Source organism: Otolemur garnettii, unplaced genomic scaffold (genome assembly GCF_000181295.1).
Source record: "Otolemur garnettii isolate 467f Iridium unplaced genomic scaffold, OtoGar3 scaffold00064, whole genome shotgun sequence".
Taxonomy (NCBI): domain Eukaryota; kingdom Metazoa; phylum Chordata; class Mammalia; order Primates; family Galagidae; genus Otolemur; species Otolemur garnettii.
In genome coordinates this window covers 2,337,653-2,363,686 of record NW_003852459.1, presented here as the reverse complement: position 1 = coordinate 2,363,686, position 26,034 = coordinate 2,337,653, and the positions used below count along the sequence as shown (strand labels likewise).

The following is a 26,034-nucleotide window of genomic DNA, read 5'->3' as shown; positions in this document are numbered from 1 at the left end:
TAGAGAAATTGATTACAAAGGGCCAGCGTGGAGTTTTTTGGGAGATGATGAAACTTTTCTATATACTGTGAGAAGTTGTGTTTATATGATTCTATTCATAAGTTAAAACTCAGATGGTGCAACAAAAATACCCCAGGTTTATAAAATATAGATTTATATAATAATATTAACAAACTCTTCTAATGAACAAGTTATTTATTTTATACTTCTGTCATTAAAAAAAGGGATCATTCTACCATTCTTTCTAAATTGGGGACAAGTTTGTAGATGGGTGAATGAGAGCAGATTTTAGGATGACATAAAAATAATAAATAAATGGCTTGGCACCTGTGGCTGAAGCAGCTAAGGCGTCAGCCACATAGAGCTTAGCTAACGGGTTCGAATCCAGCCTGGGCCCACCAAACAACAATGACGGCTGCAACCAAAAAATAGCCAAGCATTGTGGCAGGCACCTATAATCCCAGCTACTTGGGAGGCAGAGGCAGGAGAATTGCTTGAGCCCAGGAGTTGGAGGTTGCTGTGAGCTGTGATGCCACAGCACTCTACCTATGGGGACAGCTTGAAGTTCTGTCTCAAAAAAAAATAAATAAATAAAAATAAAAATAATAAATAAAATGCTGGAAACATTTACTATAGTTGCACTTTGCTAAAAAATAAGTCTGAATAGGAGCAAGAGAATTAAATAGAAAACGGCCCATCTTTATCTGTGTCCGACTTAAATGATTGAACTATGGTTTTACCATTAAGAAAAGAAATATTATATAATATAATCTGTTTAAGTTAGATCTATATGTTTGCATCATTGAACAGATGAGAACTTGAAGTGAATTTTATACAAAACTTTAAAAGATGATACTCAAATATTGGCTATAGAAGAAATAGTGGTTAACCGGAAATGGGTTGTACCAAAACGGGATCCAAGACAGTTTTACCAGGTGCTAGCAATATTCTGTTTCTCTATATAGGATCTTGTTTCATAGATATGCATATGTAATAAAATTCATAAAGCCATATGATTTACTGTGCATTTTACTAAATATAAAGTCGGCATTATTCTTTTTACTATTATTCAGGATGTAATGAGGGAAGAATTTTTTGTGTTGCCTTGTGCCTAATGTTGTCCCAAGGACTCACTCACATCCTTTTTCTTTATAGGCATACAAGGCTATGTTCCTCACAATCTCTTTGGACTTTGAATAGAATTCATATAATTCCTGGAAGAAGATGGAGAAAAATGTGTGATCAGTACAGTCTACTTGCACACAGTCCTTATATTCTTGTCTCATTTTGAACATGTCAGTCCTCTTTGAGGTCTAGAACGATGAATGGGGTGGCATCTGATGGAAGGAGCTTCCACATTCTGAATATTTAAAAAGAAATTGCTCACAAGTTTAAGGGCAAATTCCCCTGAAATGAGCATTCACAGGAAACACCAGACAATGCCCCAGGCACAGGTGAAAGTCTAAAGTCTCCTGATAAGACTTTATCCCCAGGCCTTTGTTCTATGCCTGAGCAATGCCGGTAACATATTGCCAAAAGTAGAGAACACCTAGGTGGGATCTTAAAATTTCTTCTTGATATCTTAATGTGACTCATGTTGACCACAGACATTAGGGCAAATACAGCCTTTGAGAGAAGGCAGAGATTATCTCTAGCAACTTACATTATTTTAGAATCTTCGGGTCATGAGGTGAAAAAGATAGAGGCAGACAAGAGATCAAATATGGACTCTACTTGGCTGAAAAATCACATTCAAGTTTACCTGCCTGTCTCTCTCTAACTCGTCAAGCCCCTACCTTCCTTAAGAAAAGACATTCATTCATTTCCTTTCATTCCTTGTTATCAATGCATTTTCCTTTCACAGTTAGCTTTCTTGGAACAGCACTCTACAAACCTCATTTCCAATATTTCACTTTTTCAATCACAACTAGAATATATTTGGCCCCCCATTATTCCAATGAAGTGTTTACAGTTAAGGCTATGTAATAAAGCTCTTCTAGCTGCCCAAAGGAAAGGCTCCTCACGCAGTCCCTGAAAGGTGACTGATGGCAAGTCCTCCGATTGTTTGAAGATCTCTCTCTAGGTGGTTTAGAACAATTCATTTTCCTTGTTCTTCTATGTCTCTGTTTTTGTGTGTGTTTTTTTTAAATTCTTTTTCCTTTGCCAATACGTAAAATTTTCTTCTCACCAACTTCTTCTAACTCCAGATCTGATTCCCTGATACTACCATACCCATAGTTTCAAGTATTACTAAAAATGCTGATGAGTAAAAATTTTATCTTCACATTAAACTCAAATGCTAGCTACACGCTAAGTTTCATTTTATTTATCTTTGACAGTAATAGAATTGTTAGCTTTGCATGTAGCTGTCAAGAAAAAAAATTGTATTTTACACTCAGTCTTCTTTGTAGTTAGGCAGGGCCATGACCCAATGCCGGCCCAGGGAGCTTAGATGGACAAGGTAGGGGGCGACCTCCAAGCCTTCCTCAAGGAAGAGCACACGTGTGTTCTTTGTTTTCTTTTCTTTGTCTCTACCTGCTTCCAACTGCTTGAACTACAACTGCCACCTTCCTGGGCTCTGAGGTCAAGGCCACAGATGGCAGAGCAACAACAGAGAAAAAAATTTTAAAAGTTGGTGCTTTTAAAATGAACAGTTCCCAAAACAATTTAATAACATCAGTGGATATCACCACTGTTCCCCCAAACCAGAAACAGTGACACATGTTATGTTTTTTCTACTATTAAATCAGGTTTATTTAATGAGTATTTCAAATAGTTCTTGAATTTCTTTCTTTTCTCCTCTTCTATTACATTTACTTCTTCAGTCTTATTGCTGGTTATCCACACCCACTTCTTTCATATATCTTCTATTATACCAGTATTCTATCACCCTGTTCCATTCCTTACTATTTATCTATCCACCTATTCACATGACATACTTTGATCATGTAAAATTACACATAGAGACCAGTCTGCTTTCTCCTGCTTGTGTCTTCCCATGTGCTGTCCTTTGCAGTAAGAAGCCCCCATGGGTTGCCTCTACCCTAAGGTCTGCTGGGCTTACCCCCACTCATTTACAGAGATTTAAAACAATCCCTGAGCTCAGGGAGCAGATAATCTAACATAAAAGAAAAGATTAAGGCCGGGCATGGTGGCTCACACCTGTAATCTCAGCACTTTGGGAGCTGAGGTGGGTAGATCACCTGAGCTCACATGTTTGAGACCAGTCTGAGCAAGAGTGAGATCCCATCTCTAAAAAATAGAAGATCATTGTGGTGGGGACGTATAGTCCCTGCTACTCGGGAGGCTGAGGCAAGAGAGTCGGTTAAGCCCAAGAGTTGGAGGTTGCCGTGAGCTGTGATGCTAGGACACTCTACCAAGGGTGAAAAAGTAAGACTTTGTCTCAAAAAAAAAAAAAAGAAAAAGAAAAGAAAAGAGAAAGAAAGAAAAAATTACAAATAAGTTTGGTAAAATGCAGAATTCAACTGATGTGAAAAGTTTACAATGTCTAGAAAATTAAACTTTTAACCAAAAAATACTCTTCTTAATTGTTTTCCTTATGGAAATTAGATAGTTAAGTCAGATTCTTAAAATCACATAGTCACGAACATTGGTCTTTTTACAGCTGGAGAAAACACTTACCTAACACAGTGTTTTCTACTATTCAATAAGAGATTCTAGTTGATAGAGAAAAGTGTACTTTCCCATATTTCATACGCTGATAGCTCATACCTGCTGCACTTGTCTAAGCTTGACAGTAGTTGAGCTTAAGAGGATCCATTATGTTCTACCGAACACTGAGATAAACTTATGTGTGACTACTTTGCTATGCCAATTGTATCAGAGGCCAAATAATTACATAGGCCAAGTAATAGTAGATCCTGTTTGGATAGCTTTGACTTTATGATTACTTAAGCTTACTGAAGCTGGGTGGCAATTTCTTGATCTGTTTTCTGGATGTGTGACAAGATTGAAGGAGGGGAAGATTTAACTATGAAAAAAATGACATACACACTTTTTAAAAAAATCTCCGAATAGAGCTTAGTAATAAAGATATTCTTTGAGTTAATGATCTATATAGAGCAAAGTAATGGTAACTTTAGTGGATTACTGGTTGCCTTGGGCTGAGGGTAGGAAAGGCAGATGAAGGAATGTTCTGAAGTTGGATTATGGTTGTGCAACCATATACTTACTAAAAGTTGTTAAATTGTATACATAAAAGGGGTAAATTTTATGGTATATAAATTATATTTAAATAAGGTAACTTTAAAAATTAATAGCACAATAGAGTAAAGAGAATTGGATCAGTAGTCACAATATTTGGAATTCCTTTCTGGTTCTGCTATTGGTCAGTCACATGGACTGGATGTTTTCACTTGAAATTCCAGAGATATATATCAAATAGTTGATATTATTAGGATTTACAGAAAAGCAAAAATCAATTCAAAAATAAAATAAGTAGAAGTGATAAATGTATACACTAAGAGGAAATTAAGACAAGACAAGAAAAAGCAATGAATAGCCTAGTTGGTTCATTGACTGGTCTTCTTGACTGGTCCAAGAACTTCAAATTCAAACAAGAGTGGAACAATTTTTGATTATCCACTGATCAAAGAGTTTTGAAGCTGTTAGTACCCAAAGTCAGTGAGGCCACTACTTTTGCTTCTGGAGGTAGTGTAAATTTGCACAACTGGCTTCTGAATTGGAAGTTTAGTGCTTTGACACATTGGTCTGGAAAAGGTGGTCTTGTATCCCTGCAAAAGTAATGTATCTTATGGGGCTATGTGGTGTGCTTCCAGAGATTTAAGTATAAAGATATTTCAAATTGGAATACTTATCATTTCAATAGATTTAGAAAGGCCCTTTCCCATATGTGTGCCTTGCATTTCTCCTTTATTTTCCTCTCTTTTTCTCTCCTTCCCCCTCCCTCCTCTTGTTCTTATCTCATATTTTGGCTATGATCTTGAGAACAATGTTGAACATAAGAACACCAGCTGAGTAAAAACATTTTTGAACCTTTTCTCTAATAACATCTTAGACACCATCTTAGAATAGACGGAAACTTAACTTATTTTAATAAAGTTTCTTTTAGAAACTCACAGCAAACATATTTAATGGAAAAATATCCTTAAGTGGGAGTCCTAGGTTAGGAGTCATGATCTTTTCATTTTTCCAAAACTTGTTTATTGTGTGTTTTGTTTTTCATTGTTCAGAGTTGCTAAAGAACATTTGTTCTTGGTGTTATACTAGTCTCTTAAAATAACTTCGAGGCTTTATCATTTTTAGATGTTCTTGGAAGATGAACAAGATAGGAAATATTAGTTTTTTGTTGAATTCATATTTTGTGAAATTACAAGAAAAAAATCTCAAAAAGGTTGGAGCTCTGAACATAAATACCTCAAACAAAGTACTGCACCTTGCTGAGCTGAGTACTTAGAACTGAAGGAGGTTGAAAGGGCCTCAGAAGCAAGGTGTTCCCTCTGACCCTTCTCAGCACCACACCCCTCTCATACCTGGGTGGGTCACAGAAACTAGAATTTCATCTCCCAAAGCAAGCCATAAAACCTGGAAGGCTCACTCTGGGGCCTTTATAGGTTTCCCTGTAAACCTTCACATGATAGGTGCTCTACCCTACCCTCGGGGGAAGCAATGCTAGTGAAAGACCCAGAAGCCCCTGAACACAAGCTTTGCTGAGCCCCTCCCAGTTTATTATGACCAAAACACACCCTTTTTGTTCAATCACATTTCTCCACAACTACCCACTTCTTTCATCAGACTTAGCATAAAAGCAGTTTTCCCTAAGTCCTTGGGCCTTCATTTCTAAAGGCCCTCCTGCCATGTATAACTTTGTTAAATAATTTTTTTAATGCTGCTCTCTTGCTGACTGCCTTTTGTTACAGGAATGTCAGCCACAACCTTTCTGATGGATGAGGAAAGGTATTACCGTGTCCACCGCTAGGTGTTCCTGAGTTGGTGTCTTTGCACAGTACAAACCTGAATGACCACCAGGCTCTGTCTTGCCTGTAAATCCATGAGGCTCATTTTCTCACGCAGCTTAGATGTCACTTCATCAGCCTTTCCTTCCCAGAACATCTTGGGTGAGATAATGCCCTCAACCTCCAAGTAGGACTTGGAGCACTACTTGATTACAGAGCATACATCAAGTTGTTTCTAACTCTGGTTTATCTGCCTCCTCATACCACATATAAATTCAAGCACCTGATAATTTTGCTCTTTAGTTCATTGAGAGAACTAAACTTTCCAAACTTGTCAGAAAAAAGTGTCTTGAACACAGCAAATGAATGATATTTGCTAAATGGTTGATCTTAGCATGTAAGAAGCAACTGGAGTAGCAAAAGTGATGAGAATGGGAATTAGGTGATCCGGCGGTCTGTGATCCCGTCCCATCCTAACTGATTGAGTATGCCTGACTGGGTCTCACCCTCCGTGTCCAGAACTTTCTTTTACTAAGTTCTCTAGTGGATCTCATGCCTGTGGTCAAGGGACCACACTTTGATAATCTCTGATTTAGAAGAACTCTTGGGGTTAAAGAAGTAAATTTTTGCATCAACCAAAGCTATATTTTTAAATAAATGTATTCCATAAATTTTCTATTAACCTAATTTATCTTCTGTCTCCTTACTTCTCCTTATGAATCAGCCATGATTTTTCTAAGGTTGTAATTCCTTAGAGTTACTTTCTCCTGGATAATGAATCAAAACAAATATTATACCTATAATTAGGACACTAAGTGAACTCTTATGTATAAGAGAAGTGATTCTATGTGCAAAGCTGTTTTTATTAAGGTGTAAACTTTTTATTTTTAATAAATATTAGAAATAGTGTGCTAAAATGCATGTAACATTGACTATCTTAACCATTTTCAATGTACAGTTCAGTTAAATACATTCACATTGTTGTACGATCAATTTACAGAATTTTCCTACCTTGCATAACGGAAACCCTATGCCCATTAAACTGGGACTCCTCACTTCTACTTTCTGTTTCTATGAACTTGACTACTCTAGATACCTCATATAAGTAGAACTGTACAGTATGTCTTTTTGTGACTATTATTTTACCTGGTACAGTGTCCTCAGGGTTCATTCATGTATGTGTCATAGATTTTCTTTTTAAGGCTGAGTAACATTCCATTGCACCACATTTGTTTATCTTTTCATCCACTGAGGGACATTTGGGCTAATGCCACCTTTTTTGTATTGTGAATACTGCTGGTTAGTAAACATGGGTGTGCAAATATCTTTTAGGGACCCTCATTTCAATTCTTTTGGATATATTCCCTGAAGTGGGATTGCTGAATCATATGCTAATTCAATTTTTTAAATTTTTTAGCAACTGCCATACTTTTCTCCATTAGTGACAACCCCATTTTACGTTCCCACCAACAGTGAAAAGGGTCCAATTATCCTATATCCTAGCCAACATTTTCTATTTTTTGTACTTTTTATGGTAGTCATGGAAATTATTGTGAGTTGATATCACACTGTGGTTTGGGTTTATATTACCTTAGTGATGAGTGATATACAATGCCATTTTATCTTTTTATTTCTTTTTATTTCTTTTTTTTATTGTTTGGGCTTCATTGAGGGTGCAAAGATTAGTTTATACTGATTGCATTTGTTAGATAAAGTACTTGTGTGTACAATCCATTTTAAAACTGGGTTTTGATTCAGTACCAGAGCCATGTGGGCCAGAGAGCACATCAGGGCAGGCCACACTCACTCCAACCTGACTGGTCTCAAGGGGGTCCTGGCTGTTTCTGAGAACTTTCATGTCATGGGATACACATATTGCCAGTCCTTCTCTCCTCCCTCCTGAAAGATTCCTTTTCTAGTTTAATTTTCTCACAATTCACCTAGTTTTTATCACTTAATATTCAAATCGAAAATTTTTTAATTCCCCTATAGTAACCTATAGTAACCTTCTCTTATGACCTAAGATCACTTTACTTATAGCCCCACTGTATTTGCCCTTTTATAGCTGTTGTTTGTTTCCATGTTTCTCTCAATTGATATTAAAGCAACTAACTTTAGGTTGGATACAGGACTTTCGTCTCTTTCATCCTTCCAGAACAGGGTGGTGAGTGTACAGTCAGAGAGGAACATTATTTAAGGGCAGCCTGTACTCATGTGTTACATAATATGTAGTAAGAGAGTCATATGACCCAATTTTATCCTAAAATAATATTAGTTGACCTTGGATTTTGAGGACTATATTCAAAGTTGTACCTACCTTAGTTCATCTGAAGAAAAATTGAATCACATTGCTATAAAGCTCCTTAAACTCATTTGGTGGACTAATTTCACCCAACCTTGTAACATTTTTCACTGAGGTAAAATGGAATACAGCTCAAAATGACAACTTGTTTTATATTTTTATATCTGTGCTGTTGCCTATGTTAAGAAAAGGACTTTGCCCAAACAAAGAACTGAGTCAGCTTACTGTATTATTTTTGAAAATGCAAGTATTTCTTAGGTATTAATTGTTTCTTTTCATGGTACTTCTTATACACACCATCTTTACTCACAGCATACAAAGATAGCTATTTACATAACAACCCTCCTAATACATCCAGGTCATAAAATAATATTCCCTCTACAATAGCCATCATGCTATCCTAAGCTAGGTGCCACAATATAAGATAAGATTGTGTTAGAAAAGAATCCCGGCTCGGCGCCTATAGCTCAACCAGCTAAGGCGCCAGCCACATACACCTAAGGTGGCGGGTTCGAATCCCCAGCCCGGACCCGCCAAACAATGATGGCTGCAACCAAAAAATAGCCGGGCGTTGTGGCGGGCGCCTGTGGTCCCAGCTACTTGGGAGGCGGAGGCAAGAGACTCGCTTGAGCCCGGGAGTTGGAGGTTGCTGTGAGCTGTAATGCCACGGCTCTCTACCCAGGGGGACAGCTTGAGGCTCTGTCTCAAAAAAAAAAAAAAAAAAAAAAAAAAGAAAAGAATCCCTTCGTGTCCCAAGTGCTTAGAGAATAAGTAAATGCATCTGCCTATAATTTTCAATCAGTCACTCTATTGTTAGGAGAAGTACTTGACAGGATAAGCACCATGGAAGTATTCTATTCAGGGAGGAGAGAAAACATAAAGGATCTGAGGCTAAGGTAGGATGACAGGTTGATTAGTAGCATCAAGGACCTACTATTTTTCAGACACAATTGTAATGGCTCTATTATATAATGGAACAATGATTTTTCAAAGATTTATGATACATGCAGTAGCAAAAATAAATAAATTAATAAATTAATCTAAGAAAAAAAAAAAGCCCTTCCATTATCTCACTTGAAGGCAGATCCCGCATTTTGGGAATATGAAAACATTCTCTGAAGCACCGCAGCTTATCTTCCTCATCGAGGCGGACAGCAACCCGCTCATCTGTTGGGTGACATTTGAGTTCGGCCGCTATGCGCCGCACAGTGTCAGCTGGCAGCTCAAGAGCTGAAGGCTGCATTACAAGTGATTCTCTAAAAAGGAAAGAAAAGGATCAATATTCCTTTAGGTAATACGTCTCTTATTTTAACTAAGATTCCCATTTTCCCAACCTTAGAAATACTGTAATTAATCAATAAGCATTAAATGCCATGTCTGAGTTTTTCTCATACATAAAATGAAGGAAATAGTAACTCGAGGATATGGGAAGGACTAAATTAGGTGATGATGCTCAGACAGAGTGAGGTCTCAACAAAGGTTATCGCTTTCTACTCTTATTCTCAAAAAAGCCTGCCGTATCCACGGCTTCCAAACATACATAACTTCCACATTTTCCTCTGGAATCTAACTGGGAGGTACTAGTGAAGAAAACCTTCCCGATGGTGTGGGAAAACACTGTCCTAGCGGGCTTGTCATTTTCACTAACCCACCCCCATTCATTCTTGGATCACAGCTGTAAAACTATGGACATAGTGAACCTGAACAAACTTCTTTATTGCAAATGAAAATGATATTGATGAAAAAGTTAACTTTAAATAATAAGTATTTTTGCCATATGAATGCCAGAGAGATTCATCCACCTGCTGCTGGTAATGGTGAGAAAATTTTTCTTTTCCAAGACCATATGTACCATGTTAGAACAAACAGGACCCTGTGGTGTTTCTTGAAATCACATTGTACTCTGTTTAATCATCGTTTAATATCTCCCACCTTTTTGGAAAGCAAACTTAATCTCTCTGAAGGGGATAAGTGGCAATGAAAATTTAATTACATATTTTTAAATCTCACTTAAGTTTATTTGTTTGTATTTCCTCTAAGTTTTAGTGTTTTGAAATTGAGCAGGAATGAAAGAAGAGGGATTAAAATTTCCATAGGCTAGCTTTATTTGCCCGGCGGACTTCCTTTATGTGTTCTTCCCTTTACTTACTCTTTCAGCAAGGTTTTATCAGGTACCTATCAGGTGGCTCTGGCAGGAAGCAGTGTATAGGACAGTATATATGTGCCAACTCTTGCACAGTTTATTATAATTATTTTTTTAATTGAGACAGAGTCTCACCTTGTCGCCCTCTGTAGAGTGTTGTGATGTCACAGCTCACAGCAACCTCAAACTCTTGGGCTCAAGTGATTCTTTTGTCTCAGCCTCCCAGGTAGCTGTGACTACAGGCACCCATCACAATGTCTGGCTATTTGTTGTTGTTTGTTTAGCAGACCTGTGCTGGGTTCAAACCCACCAGCCCCTGTGCATGTGGCCGGTGCCCTAACCACTGAGGTATGGGCACTGAGCTTGCAGTTTATTTTTTAGTGTAATATGGAAAAATAAATAATGTAAATTCAAATATTTTCATGAGCTATGAGAACACAGAGCAGAGTAATGGGACAGAGTCACTGGGGGTATGGAGCCACCTCAGGGTAATCAAGGGCATCTCTGAGCATGATATGCATTAGCATTTCTAAATCATTTGTGGAGTGAGCCATGTGATGATTTGAACCCAGAGGGACATGACAGCAAGTGCAAAGGTCCTGGGAAGAAGACAGACTTGGCTTGTTCAACTAATGCACTGAGGGGAGGGAGGGAGGGAGAAATGATAGACTGTGATGTGAAAAAAGCAGCGGCAGAAGTTAAATCATGAAGAACTGTGAGGACAGGAAGGGAGTTTGAATAGTTTGCTAAGTTTAATGAGAAACCATTGGAGATTACTGAATAGGAAAGGAATATGTTACAATTTTACATTAAATAAAAATCGCTTTGCTCTGTGATGAGTTATAGGAGTCTAAAAAGAGAAAAATAAAGGCAATTACTGTACTTTGGGAGAGAAAGGAAGGTGGACTAAAAGTAGTGAGAATAATGTAGATTTATGATATATTTAGGAGGAAGTGTAAATAGAGAAAACCTATCTGGCTGATTGTCTCTGATGAGGACAGAAGAGGGGGTTAGTTTCATTTTTGAGATATGAAAAAATATGTGAAAATATCTAAGGAAGAAAAATTTTGAGGAAGGAAATCAGAATTCTTTTGAGGACATATTAAGTTTCAGGTAAGTATTGAGTATCAAGGTAGAAATGTCAAACTGGTTGTTGGCTCTTTGTGTGTCTATCTTAGGGGACTATTGGATCATATGATATGGTTAATAGATTGTACATGAAGCCCAGGACCCCTGGGAACCAAAACTAACACAGGAATGAAGCCCTAAAATTCAATCTCAATTCAATTATCTTTCATCTATCCCCCCCTCTCCTTTTTCCTAACCAATACAACATAATGTTGGACAATAAAGAGTTGCATGTCTGGGTGTTAGATTATGTCAGTAACACAACTTTCTTCCTGTACTCCAAATTTACATTCTACTTACTTGGCTTATTCCTTTCTCAATTTCCAATTGTCTCTGCTACTGAGTCCTCCTTTACATTACTGGAGAAGAGTACTGAGCTTTATTACTGTGTGTTTTTTAGTTTGATACCAGCGGTGGCTCCCGATTTATCTAATCCCTGCTGGTGTACAAAGGTCAATGATGTCAATATTGGTGTAGGGGATGATTTCAAAATTCCACCATCCTTATTGTCATCTTGCTTATAAAATTTTATATTTTTTCTGATTTTCATCATTCTATTCCTTTTACCTAAGATGTTTTGCTTCTCCTTCAACTTGTTCAGATCCTGGCTACCCTTAAAAGCCCTAGCTCAAATGTTACTTTTTTAAATGAAGACTATTTTGTTATCTCAGCTAAAAGGAGTCTTTCTTCCTCCCAACTTCTGTAACACTATGAGCACATTTGTGGGTGTTACTTAGGGTAAGTAATACATTCTTCCTATTTATTTAGGCACATGTGTAATTGGAGAAGATCAAACATGCTTGCTATGCCTACAACTTCATTCTGAAGGGCTCCTGCTTATGGCTTTCTGATAAAGGAAACTGTCTTTTGAATAGAGATGACTGTTTTTCTACCACTCAACATTATCTATTGTGGTTATAGTTGATTGAATCTCTGCTGGGCACTTGTCCGCTAATGACAGTCTACTATTTTGTCAAATATCCGTGAATGACTTGCTGCAGAAGCTCTAACCAAACAGTGATGATGGTGTTTAGCTGAGCATATAATCAAATTCTTTCAGAAATCTGCGCTGTGAGATATATTTATTCATTCAGTTAGACACAGGAGCAAGAGTTTAAAAGAATCATAGAAGCTAGGAAACACTAGGATCTATGAGGAATTCTGTCAGGAGTGACTCATTTTTCAGAGTCAAACAGAACCATGTTTATTAAAGCATGAAAAGCAGAGGTGAGTCCAGCAGCCAGTAAGAGTTACTTAGTTCCACAGTGTTGGGGAGCTAAACAGCTGTGTGTCCCAGAAAGGTTTTGGATGTTCCCAAAATTCCATGAGATGTTTTTCTGTCTGTATCAAGTGTGTCTTTACTACACATGTACTAATTATGATAGCCTGACTGAGTTGTCTGGCTACCCTACTGACCCATATCTACCTGGGTCAGCCTAAATCATGTTTAATTTATCTTTACAGTCACCCTGTCTGTCAGCAGCATCTTTTAGATAGAACTTCCCCAAAATGGCAGTTGACCAAGAGAACAAGCATAATAGCTTGATGAGTTATTAGAAAAAATTAATGACATATGATCCTCTTGCATTCAGAGAAATATTTCTAGCTAAATTCAGAATAAAGAGGGCTTGCTTTATGCTGTGTCATTCTTTGGCAGTGGACCACTTTGAGGATTTATTGGAGATGAGTTTAAATTCTAAGTGGGGTTACAACAATAAATATACAAATTAGTTTGCTACCATCATATTCTGAGGAAAATTCAACTTTCCCTAATTTAAAAAAGGTATTCATTATTCTCTTTATTTCAGAATTGTATTTAATCCTTGTAACAATCCTGAGACATCAAAATTATTTTTCTCCATTTTGAAACCAAAGCCTGGAATAGACTTTGAGTAGAAACAAAAATGAGATGGAAAGATAATAGAATGTACTGTTTGGTGTTGAACTGTGCAAAGTACTTGTCTTTGGAAAAACGGCCGGTGGACAGAATAATTCTACAAAACAGAATTCCTGCTCAGAGATTTCAATTTTTTGCTTTATTATTCCTTGCATCTAACTTCCTAATTTTTAAAATTTATGTTTTTTTAGCTCATCCCTCTTTTCTTTATCTTCTTTTTATACTCTTCCCTTCAATCTGCAAAGGACCACAGGCTATGCATAATACATTTAAACTTTTTGATCCATCCTTCTCAAACCAGTCCCAGATAGGAAGGAGTTAAAATGGCTGGTTTGGCTTCTGGGCCCGGCAGTCCTGCCTGTGGTGAGATACTTGATGGGAGTGGTCTTTTGGAGTAAGTGCACCCCACTCCACCCTACTATCATGCATAGCCTCCAAGAGACCTGAATATAGTCTTTATAACACGGTGCCCTCATGCCAATAACTTGTTAATTCACACAAGTTGGTGCTCAATTCTCCATTCACCACATCAGCTAAGATAATTAGCGTTCATAAGCCATAATTTTATGCCATGTTAGGCTTACCATGTGCAAATAAATTGATGTGCTCAAATTTTGAAATGAACAAATCAGGTTCAAGTTTAAAAAAACTTTAAATTTTATATTTTTCATAGTGTTAGCTTTATTTAGAAGGTGGACAGACGTATTACATGGTCTCAGCACGTCCCCTGACCTCTCTATGCATCAGTGTCATAGAAAATAAAGTTAAATTTTACTTTGTTCAAAGGATCATGGTTAGACTTACACGACATTAATGAAGTCCTTGGTAAAGAGATAAAATATATTACATAATATTTTTTAAGAGCAATGGAAATTGTCACAATGCCCTCAATTTAGCTTTTGCAATTTTGCAAATTGTGTTTTCACAACTTTATTAACACAGCTATAACTTTAAAGCTAAAACATGCATAATAATTAAAAACTGATTATCTTGATAGAAATTATAGAATTTGGGATCTCCTAGTGCTCCACTGGTATAAAATTAAATAGTTTAATAAATAAATGTGAGCCCAAGGGTTAATTTTTACACAGTTTCACATTTCATTCCTAGAAAAAATTAAACACATGAGTTCAAAGTTTAGAACCTGATTAAAACATATATAAGGAAAACACATAGCTTTTCATTGAGAAAGAAAAAAGTAAATCTTAATATACATACACAGAACAAACTTCTATAAGCACATTTTTGAGAAATGACTGACAATTCTCGGTTAGAATGGCATATTTCATATGTAGGAAGTGAATTACCGGCTGAACATAACATTAATAAAATTGCATTTGCTTCAGTTTTACTACTAAATAACACCCTAGGTTCCTTAAAATAAAAGCAGGAAAGAAGAAAACCTTTTAGTATAAAGAAAAAGTGTAAGGCAGGAAGGTCGTCTAAACCCAGGCATTTGAGGTTGCTGTGAGCTAAGCTGACGCCAGGCACTCTAGCCTGGGCAACAGAGGGAGGGGAAGCTGTCAGAAAAAAAAAAAAAAGTATAAAAGTGAAACGACCTTCCATTCTAGGCAAATGTTCTGAAAATGAAAGGGGAAGAAACGCTGCTCAAGAAACAGAAGTTTTCACTTCTCTAACTGAATATTTAATATGAGTAAAAACACCAAAAGACAAGTAGAGTTACCAGAAAACAGCAGACTTAACACTGATTTGAAGCTATCTTTCCTTTATCTGGACGTTGGTCCAATCTTATTTAAACTCAAGTAACTATCCGATTAGCTCAAATCTTACCATGTTCAGTAGATGCACCACAGTGTACTATGCACAGCAACTCTTTTTTTGCTCCATTGGTAAAGATCCCTTCATTTAGCCTGTTTTTAAACATGAAGGCCCTTAGGGAGGTCAAGCTATTTTCATTTATGAAGAGAATGTAGAAAAAAAGATAAACAAATTCAGGAGGAAAAACCCTCTATCGCATCACAAAGATTCTAGTTGAGAGAAGCTTCATTGGAAAAGCTGCAGAGTGTATACTCGTGTACAAAGTATATACGCGCTTACCTGCTAGGGTTCTGATGGGATACGCAGCTCCCAGAACTTGTAAAGGGACTTCTCAAGAGTTCCTTGCAAATTTAAGTCAGTGGTTGATTAGGGTGAGACATTCAAAGAACTGCTTAGACTCCACCCTGTGGGGAATTCGTAAACTATGGTCCCTCCCACACCCTATCTAAACTGTAAACCTCCAGTCACTAACCAAAATCTAAGCAAAATGTGCCCTGGTTTGTCATTTCAACACCAGAGCCTTCACTGTGGGCTCTTTCTCCTAAGCCACTCTGCCCTTTAGACTCAAGTAAACGCTGCCTTGGCCTCTTGCTCTTTAACTATTCACATCTCAGGTACCTGAGCGGCTGAGTTTGTCTAAGAGCTAAATTCCACATTTTGCTTTGGGTGCCGGATTTTTGAGCAAGTACTTGTGGTCTCCTGCTTTGAGAGTTTAAAGTCTGATGACAGAGTTCATGACATTTAATGGATAAACTTTTAAGTCAAAGGTTGAAAATAGGCTCCCCGTTCCAAGATTGTACATTCTTGCCTAAATATGCAAATGTGGTTTTAATAAACTCCTAGGTAATAACTCTAGAAACTTAAGGAAGAAAGACTTAGGATCTGTAGATTCAATGGAAGTTAGTCTGGGAAACTTCATTAATGGAAATTATTCTTCCTTTAAGCCTGAGAAATTTTTTTTTTTTTTAATAGAAACTAGGATCCTGCTCATGTTTGGGTTGTCTCAAACTCACGACCTCAAGCAACTCTCCTGCCTTACCCATCCAGACCAGTGCTAACATTACAGGTGTGAGCCACCAGGCCTTGCCTACTTGTATGAACTTTATATTTATATTTTTACCTTGATTACCTCTTTAGGTTTATTCCTGAGCTTGGGAATTTTGACAAATATCCTTTTAGGTATAAAAACTAAGATTAAAGACTTTCAGAACTAGGACTTGGCATCAATCATTGAATTATTCATGCACACTTACGATTTGCTGAGAACCTACAACATTCCTGGTAAAGTATTATTTTATTTAATCATTTCTATTAAATATTTATTTTATAACACTGGACAATTCACTTAACTCTTATTCTATCTCTTAATGACCAAAAGGACATAAAAGTACCTTCCTCCCAAAATTATTGAGATAACAAAACCATGAATGAAGAAGGCTGTCAATAAGTGATACGTTCTTTTTTTTTTTTTTTTTAAATTAAACAGACAAAATGTACCGTCCTCCAGTCTCCAAGAGAAGGGGATAAAGCTCATGAACTAACTGTGATACAAGTAATAGACCAGGGAAAAGAAAATATATTTCACTTTATCAATTCTATCCTTATAACAATTCTATAAAATAAGTTGACTATCCTCATGTTATTAACTTGAAAGATAAAAATATTTGAATCCATCCAGGAAATTTCAAAACTTGTACTCCCTCCCCCCATTTTTCTTATACATTTGTGTTCTAAAAACTTTGAACACAGGTTCTAATCATTTTGATAGGAGAGTCAGGGTCTTTTAGTGACTGAAGATATAGAAATATGGATAGCAATGAACACCTCAAGGTAGTGCTTCACATTGTTTCTTCCAAAACTTTTTCATAATACTATTAAAAACAATTCCATCACTATATTATGTGAAAAACTATAGTTTAACATTTGCTATTTTAGAAGAATTTGGGGCTTGGCGCCTGTGGCTCAAGCGGCTAAGGCGCCAGCCACATACACCTAAGGTGGCGGGTTCGAATCCCCAGTCTGGGCCCTCCAAACAACAATGATGGCTGCAACCAAAAAATGGCCAGGCGTTGTGGCGGGCGTCTGTAGTCCCAGCTACTTGGGAGGCTGAGGCAGGAGACTCGCTTGAGCCCAGGAGTTGGAGGTTGCTGTGAGTGTGATGCCATGGCACTCTACCCAGGGGGATAGCTTGAGGCTCCGTCTCAAAAAAAAAAAAAAAAAAAGAAGAATTTGGAGGTGTAAGCTACACTTCTATTTCTTAGGTTCTGTTAATCCATTCCTCTCTTCTCTCTCTTTAATTTTTTTTACCTTCATTCATTTAAGAAAAATGTTAAGCGTTTTCTTTGCACCAGGCACAGAGGAAAATGCCAGGGCTATCATGTCGGGTAAAATATTTATAATAACATAAGCTCCTAAAAATTGAAAGGGATTGTGAGATATGAGTCACAAGGGCTGGAGGGAAACAAGACCCACCTCGGGGCCATTGGGAAGCTGGAGAAAGGACAGAGTAAGCTTCCAAGGACAGAGTGAGCTTCCATTCTTTGTTTTTCAGAAACGAGAAGAAAAAGAAGTGTTGCAAGATAAGTTGCTACAACAAACCTCAGCTTTGAGAATAATGTGGGAAAGAACTGATGAAAAGGTGTAATTTCGGATTTGAGTGGGTAGAAAATTTTAGTGGCTCATGCCTTTAATCTCAGCACTTCAGGAAGCTGAGGAAGGAGAATCACTTGAGGCCAGGAGTTTGAGATCAGCCTGGGAAACATAGTGAGAACTTGTTTCTATATAAAATCAATCAATCAATCAAACAAACAAACAAAAAAGAAAATTAAAGAAAAGAAAAAAGAAGAAGAACAGTTAATCAATTAATGTTGATCAATTAACTTATTTTTTTCCCCCAAAGTCTCAAAAAAATAGATGACTAATATTTATAAATGAAAGTAACAGATAATTACAAAAACACAGATCATGACAAAAAAAGAAAAAGAAAAGAAAAATCACACTTAAATATTTTTTAAAATTTCACATTACACTCTTTTTTTAATTAAAAACTTTCTTGGGTGGCCCCTGTGGCTCAGCGAGTAGGGCCCCGGCCCCATATACCGATGGTGGCAGGTTCAAACCCAGCCCCAGCCAAACTGCAACAAAAAAATAGCTGGGCGTTGTGGAGGACGCCTGTAGTCCCCAGCTACTCGGGAGGCTGAGGCAGGAGAATCACCTAAGCCCAGGAGTTGGAGGTTGCTGTGAGCTGTGATGTTACAGCACTCTACTGAAGGTGATAAAGTGAGACTCTGTCTCTACCAAAAAGAAAAAAAAAAAAACTTTCTTGAAACTCACTTCTTACTTCTCTGAAGAAAAATTTAATCTGAGTCATTATTGGGACTCTCCCTCCTTCTTCCAGTAGGATGGTGGGCAGTTTCTGGATGTTTTATGTAGCACAGGGCCAATTAGCTTCCTCCTCTTCTTCCCCCAGCCTACCACAGGGACTCTCCACACCCAAACATCCTTTTCTCTCACTTGGGGATAACCAATGTGACACAACACGCCAGGCCAGAAGGTGCTCTTGAGCAATTTCTCTTCTGAAACCACGGAATATAGAATCTTCTCTAAATGGGTAGGGAAAAATATACATAGTAATTATAAAATATAAAGAACACACACAAAAGTATCTGTCCTCTGTTTTTCTCCTCCTCTTGCCTTCTCTTCCTTCTCCTCCCCTTCACTTCTAGTCCCCATCCCTCTTTTTTCTTTCCCTTCCCCTCCTTTACTTCCTCCCCTGTCTCCCTCCTCTCCTCCTTCCTGCCACTTCTCTCTCTTTCTTTCCCCAGGCGTTCCCCTTGCCTGTCCTCCCTTTCTTCTTCCTCCACTTCCTCCCCTTTTTATCTCCTCCCCTCCCCTCTCTTTTCCCCTCTTCTCTATCACTTCTATAACTAGGAAAGCAGAAATATTACTATGCTCATAATGCACTAGACAATATTTAGACAATCTTTCTTTTCTGTGCAGTACATAGTCTGAAAGATTAGAAAACTTTCTTAGCAATGAATGGGGAGTTTCCCATTCTCTATATTTATGTTCTTAGTTTGTCAGAGGAAAATACAAAGGCTCATTCTAAGCAAATGACATTTTGCCAGTTGGTGATTAAAATTTATTTAGAGAAAAAAAAGTAAAAAAAAAAAAAATAGAAAAAGAAAATATTTGAGGCATGAATTTAAAAAAAAGTAAAGAAAAAATTTATTTAGAAACTGAAATTCTTATGACACATTCACCTTTTCCTAGATCAGAACTTCTCCCTCACTGTTAAGTTAACAGAGGCATTTAGAGGAATCTATAGCATGTATTCTAGCAGAGAGACTTTAGAAATTCTCTGTTAATTGTGTTTACATGTTGATTTTCCCAAATGTCTGATGGTTTACATGAGGAATTAGAACAAATAAAATAATCTACTATTTTTCCCCTCTGTATTCTAAGCTGATAAAAGAATCAAAGCTGAGCTACCAGTTGCATCCAAAATAAGTCTGAAATAAGCAAATGCTTTAACATTGTTGACCCTATTTAATGCATCAAAATACCTGAATATATATAATGTTGATTAGTTACTAAATTACCATTAAGGATTTTTAAACTCCTGTGGTAGAGCAAGGGTTTGTTTTCAAATGAACCATTTTGTAGTGGTACTTGAGTCTGTTACTGTTTGTTTCATCACATAGCTTTGCTCAAAGTAATATTGTTACTGCCACTACAGGTTCCCTGAGGTTCTGCAAAACATAGAAAATCCAGAATAATGCGAGCATCTTGACATCATTGAATATATGACAACATAGCTGACGTTGTGATGACTGTGAAATGAGGACAGGAAATACATAATCTCTATTTGAAGGCAAAGCTTTTATACACTAGCAAGTTTTCCATAGTACAATTTACAATGCAGATGTCTTCCTTCTACCATAATAATTCACATCTCATAAAAATTAAAAATATATACAGTAGAACCTCTGCAAGTTGACCACCCAAGGGAGTGTAACAAACTGGCCAACATACAGAGATGTTCAACATAAGGAACTAGGCCTGCTGTGCTGGTAGTACATGGTCTGTGAGCACAGGTCCACTTAAGGAGGTGGTCAACTATGGAGGATTACTGTGTATATTAAAAATTACTATCAAGAGAGGAAGTGAGGGATGTGTTTGGAGGTATCACCTCAAGGTCCTCTGTAGGCATTTAATTTTCTTCCTATATTGGTCTGTCAAATTGTTTTCTGGTGTCACTACTAAATTCTGCAAAAGTTCTCATTGTAGATGTGTCCAGTATCTGCACACTAATTTTTCCAATTGTTTGTGACTTCCCATAACCTTTAGTACACAGATACAAAAATAAAGAAAATTCCTAAATTTTCTTAATCCCCACACTGCAGATAAAGGTAAAGATCTTGCTCAACTCCAATCCAACGAATGTTGCAGAAAATCCCTAGGAGCCAAAGGGAAACACTTCTAAGGGGCTCTTATTTATTATAGTTGAGGAAGGTACAGAACATAAAAGTAAGAATTATCAGACAAGGAAAAGGACATTAATAAATATGAAATTTTAACGTGTATTTATATATATAAAACAGCATTTGTAATCTGGAGAAAAGTTATAATGTTATAGCAAAATACAAATTTTCAAAACTGACTAAATAAGAGGAACATTTCAAGAGAACAATTCTTTTAGAAGACAACTGAAAATGAGTTTGAAGAATTAGCATATAGAAGGCAACGTTGTCTGAAGTTTTGTACATGTGTTCTAGCTCAGCTTTAAAGATTAGGAGATCCCCATGTTATTCAAACTATTCCAGATCAGCTTCCCTGTTCATTTTCTGAAGTTTAGCTTCCCCTCAATTTTAAGACTTGTTAAGGAGTATAATGTGCAAAGCTATTTCAATTTAAAGAAAAAAAAAGCTGGTAAGGAATTGTGTTGCATCTGTTTTTATCAGGGCTTACTAGCAAAGGCATTTTGAGACTGGGGCAGAGGGTGGTTCAGACTGTTACCATTGGCTTTAGAGGAACGTGGTGAAAGCAGTTGACGTCTGGGTCACTTTGGGGAAACTTTAAGTTTTACCTGCAGCGGCAGTATTGAACCCTGCTGCTTTTGACTCTTAATGAATTTGGCTCCTCGGGAGCTTAAATTTGATTTCCTGTTCTGATGTGAATAAAGGAGAATGAAAAAAGCAAAGGTATGAATTTCACTGGTACATGCTCTCTGTATCAAAACGAAATGTTTTATGATAAACCATAGGAGAAATATCTCTCAGATCTTAGTGTTTGGAAAAATATGTAGAATTGCGCCACTTTTTAAAGTAGTTTTGTCTGCTAGGGAAGTCAGAGTAGGCATTTTGCTCTACCTTAAGCAGCCTTGCAGGCCCATTGAATTCTAACAGTGAGCTTAACTTCTGCTTGTGTTCATTATACATGATTTTTTAAATTAATGTATGAGTTTTTTTTTTAATCTATGCATGGCCTATTTCACTTCAATGAACAATATAAATTCCTCAACCTTTGTTAAATAATAAGTGGAAGATAAATAAATGAATGAATAAGAGATTATTGCTTTCATACAAAATCCCCCTTCTTAGAAAAGATACTCTATTCAATAGATGGTGCTAGGAAATTGAATAGCCACAGGAAGAAGAATAAAACAGGATCCATATCTCTCACCTTTCACAGAGATAAATTCAAGATGATAAAAGACTTAAATGATGCAAGAAACTATAAGAATTCTAGAAGAAAATGTTAGAAACACTCTTCTGGAAATAGGCCTAGGCAAAGAATTTATGAAGACCCCAAGGGTGAGCATGTTGGCTCATGCCTGTAATCCTATCACTCTGGGAGGCTGAGGTATTTGTATTGCTTGAACTCAGGAGTTTGAGACCACCCTGAGCAAGAGATCCCATCACTACTGAAAATATAAAAACTAGCTGGGCATAGTGGTACTTGCCTGTAGTTCCAGCTATTCAGGAAGCTGAGGCAAGAGGATTGCACAAACCCGAGTTTGAGGTTGCAGTGAGCTATGATGCCCTAGCACTCTACTGACTCTGTGTTTAAAAAAAAAAAAAAGGCGATTACAGCAACAACAAAAATAAATAAACAAGATTTGATTGAATTAAAAAGCTTCTGAATAGCTCAGGAAATAATCAGCAGAGCAAACAGACAATCTTGAGAATGGGAGATAATGTTCACAAGTTATGCATCTGATAAAGGGCTAATAACCAGAATCTGCAAATAATTCAAGCAAATCAGGAAGAATAAAACAAACAATCCCAGCTTGGTGCCCGTAGCACAATGGTTACAGCACCAGCCATGTACACCAAAGGTGGTGGGTTCAAATCTGCCCTGGGCCAGCTAAACAATGACAACTGCAACAACAAAAAATAGCTGAGCATTGTGATGGGCACCTGTGAGTCTGAAGCAAGAGAATCACTTAAGCCCAAGAGTTTGAGGTTGCTGTGAGCTATGATGCCACAGAACTCTACCAAGGGTGACATAGTGAGACTCTGTCTCAAAACAATCAAACAAAAACAATCTCATTAAAAAGTGGGCAAAAAAGTCATAGAAGCAGTCCAAGTACCCATCGACCCATGAATGGATTAACAAATTGTGGTATAAGTATACTATGGAATATTATGCAGCCATAAAAAAGATGGAGACTTTATATCTTTTATGTTCACATGGTTGGAGCTGGAACATATTCTTCTTAGTAAAGTATCCCAAGAATGGAAGAAAATGTATCCAGTGTACTCAGTGCTATTAAGAAACCAATATATAATCACCCATACTTGCATAAGAATGAGAAAATACAACTATTGACCAGAATAAAGGAGGGAAGAGTAGGGAGAGGAGAGGGGAGGAGGGAGGCTGGAAGGAGGTAGGGTAATTGGTGGGACATCACCTACTCTGCTCATTGCAAGGGTACATGTCAAAACTACTAAGAGTAGAGTATAAATGTCTTAACACAAAAAATAAGTAAATAAGGTGAAGTCTATGTTGACTAGTTTGATGTAAACATTCCAAATTATATATAAAATCAGCATATTGTACCCTATAAATGCTTTAATGCACACAGATATGATTTAATAAAATAAAAAATAATAAAAATAAAAAGTGGGCAAAAGACATGAACAGAAGCTTTTCAAAAGAAGATAGGCAAGTGGTCAATAAACATATTAAAAAATGTTCAATGTCCTAATCATTAGGGAAAGGCAAATTAAAACCACATTGAGATATCACCTACTCTAGTTAGAATGCCTTTTATTAAAAGTTTCAAAGACAATAGATGTTGGCATTGAGTCAGAGAGAAAGACATGCTATTGAAAACTGTATGGCTCTTCCTCAAAGAACTAAAAGCAGACCTACTATTTGATACAGCAATCCCAGTACTGGGTATTTACCCAAAGGAAAATAAGTCGTTTTATCAAAAAGTCAACTACACTCAAACATTTATTGAAGCAACTCACAATTGTAAAGATGTGGAATCAACCCAGTGCCCATCAATTCATGGCTGGGTTAACAAAATGTGGTATATGTATAGTGTGGAATATTATGCAGCCATGAAGAAGACTGAATTAAGGCTTTTGCAACAATTTGGATGGAATGAGAGACAATTGTCCTAAGTGAAGTATCTAGGGAATGGAAAAATGAACATCCTTTTGCATAGAACACATGCTATTAAATTGGAAACCTCCGATGAAAACACATATGTACTGAGGGAAATAAAACTCAGTAATAATCAAGTAGAGGGGAGGGGGAGGATTGGAAAAAACCTACTTAATGGGTACAATGAACACTATGTGTGTGATGAGCACACTTATAACCCGGACTCAGGCGTAGCAAAATTCAAACATACACCAAAAACATGTGTACCCCTGTAATATCTTGAAATTACAAAAGGCAGATAATCACAGAAATACCACATAGATAATCACATTTAAATTCATAAATCTCAAAAGAGTATTCTTCATTTTATCAACAAGAAAACTCAAGCATAGAGAGGTTGAAATACATTTTAAAAACCACATGGCTAACCCTGGCAACAGTGGGACAAAATCAGAGTTTGGTCATTGACACTAGCTCTGGTAGATTCTGGCCAAAGGGGAGGAATTGTTAACTAAAATAAAATCTTGAGCTCCCCCACCAGCTGACTGAATGGACCCCTCTTGGCCAAGGGGACCCCAGAAATACACTAAGCCTGGGTTGCTGGCCATGAGAAGGGAGGTCAGACATGCCCTTCTTGGAGGTACCCTCTGTAACTCATTGAGAGGCTGCAGGCAATGCAAGACAAAGCTTAACCACACCTGAAGGTCCTCAATTTACTTAACAGAGCACTTGAGTCTGGTGTAGGTCTGGTGACTTGTCTCTAATTAGACAACACTTCATTTCTTTCAACAATTACAACTCAAAGAATCTTTAAGTCCACCTATAACCCGTAGGCCCTCCACCCCCACTTTGAGATGTCCCACATTTTAGATCAAACCAATGTACACCGTTCATGTATTGATTTATGACTGTGTGTGTAACCCCTGTCTCCATGGAATGTATCAAAGCAAACTGTACCCCACTTGCTTAGGGCTTTGGGGCATGGCTCTGGGTCATGGTCCTCAAACTCGGCTCAGAATAAACCTCTTTCAATTATTTAAAAACAAACCAAAACAAAACACATAGCTAGAAGGTGACGAGTAGATTTTGAACTTACTTTTTTGGTAAATTATTAGTTTGCTATGCTTAAACAGTAAGTGATATTTTAATATTGTATAATAATCCAAACAATTGAATGTAGCCTACCTACTTCAGGTTATTTTCTTTAAACTCCACTAAATATTTGTAGAATGCTTTAACATTCCATAATTGCTTTACTCTTTAATTAAGAAAAGAAAATGCTTCTCTCACTTTAACTGGACACTACTTGCTGCTTTAGTAATTCATTTACTCCTTACCTGTTCACTCAGTATTATATTCTCTAGAGCAGCTTTTCTAAGTATTCATTGCTGGATCATCCATTCAGAGGAGGGTCAGGTTCTCTTACCTTCCTGTGTTCATCTGGAGCATCCGTCTGCAGGCTGTTCAGCAGAACAGGTGCACTTCTCGGTGGGAGGTTCGTGGTGGGCGTCCAAGCAGCGGGGTAGTTTAAAGTGGTCAGCAACTAGCTACATCTCCTATGCCGTTTACATACGTATGACCTCCATCTGACTTGGGTGGTTTATATATCTTCTCCTTTCTGACTTTTAATCATCTTTTTCCTCGTCTTGTTTGCCTAAGAAATTTCTTGAAAACATTCTCCCCACATGTGACCTTTTGTATTTACTGTGCTTGAAGGAATGGACCTTTGGCCCCATGGCCCTACGGCAGGACGGATGCAATAGCAGCTTAATGTTTTACTAACACCACTGAGCAGCTAAGCAGGACGCTCTAAGTTTTAAATTAGTGAAAGGATACTGATACAGATTAAAATTTATATTCAGTGGAAAGACATTGAAATTAGAAATTGTTTCCTAATTTCCTCTTATTCCGGGTTCTTCACGAAGATCATAGGATCATAATTCTGTTGATCTTTGATGAGAAACATGAGAATCCTCACCTTTTTGAATTACTAGGTATTCATTACATCTAACATGTTTCTCCTCTCCCCAACTGTCCCACTCTGACCTGTCTTCCTTCTGTCACCTCCTTTAAATGGTCTTCCAATCTGATCCCTGCTTCTGTATTTTCCTCTAAAATCTAAACTCCAACTCATTCACATTAATCTTTCTACACCACAGATGAAATCCTGTCTAAAAATGTTGCATAAAGACGTTTTTTAGGCTCGGCACCTGTGGCTCAAGTGGCTAAG

General features: G+C 37.3%; 1 protein-coding gene across 1 annotated transcript in view; it reads right to left on the bottom strand.

Annotated features, from left to right (window-relative positions):
• The window catches only part of KYNU (kynureninase), a 141,054-nt gene extending 115,551 nt beyond the window's left edge, over positions 1–25,503 (bottom strand). Inside the window, exons 1-2 of the mRNA XM_023515039.1 lie at positions 25,231–25,503; positions 9,313–9,494 (exon numbers count right to left, since the gene is read on the bottom strand). Coding sequence (XP_023370807.1) covers positions 9,313–9,494; positions 25,231–25,253 — 205 coding nt within the window. The 5' untranslated portion in view covers positions 25,254–25,503. The remainder of the gene's footprint in view (positions 1–9,312; positions 9,495–25,230) is intronic.
• Positions 25,504–26,034: the final 531 nt, after the last annotated feature.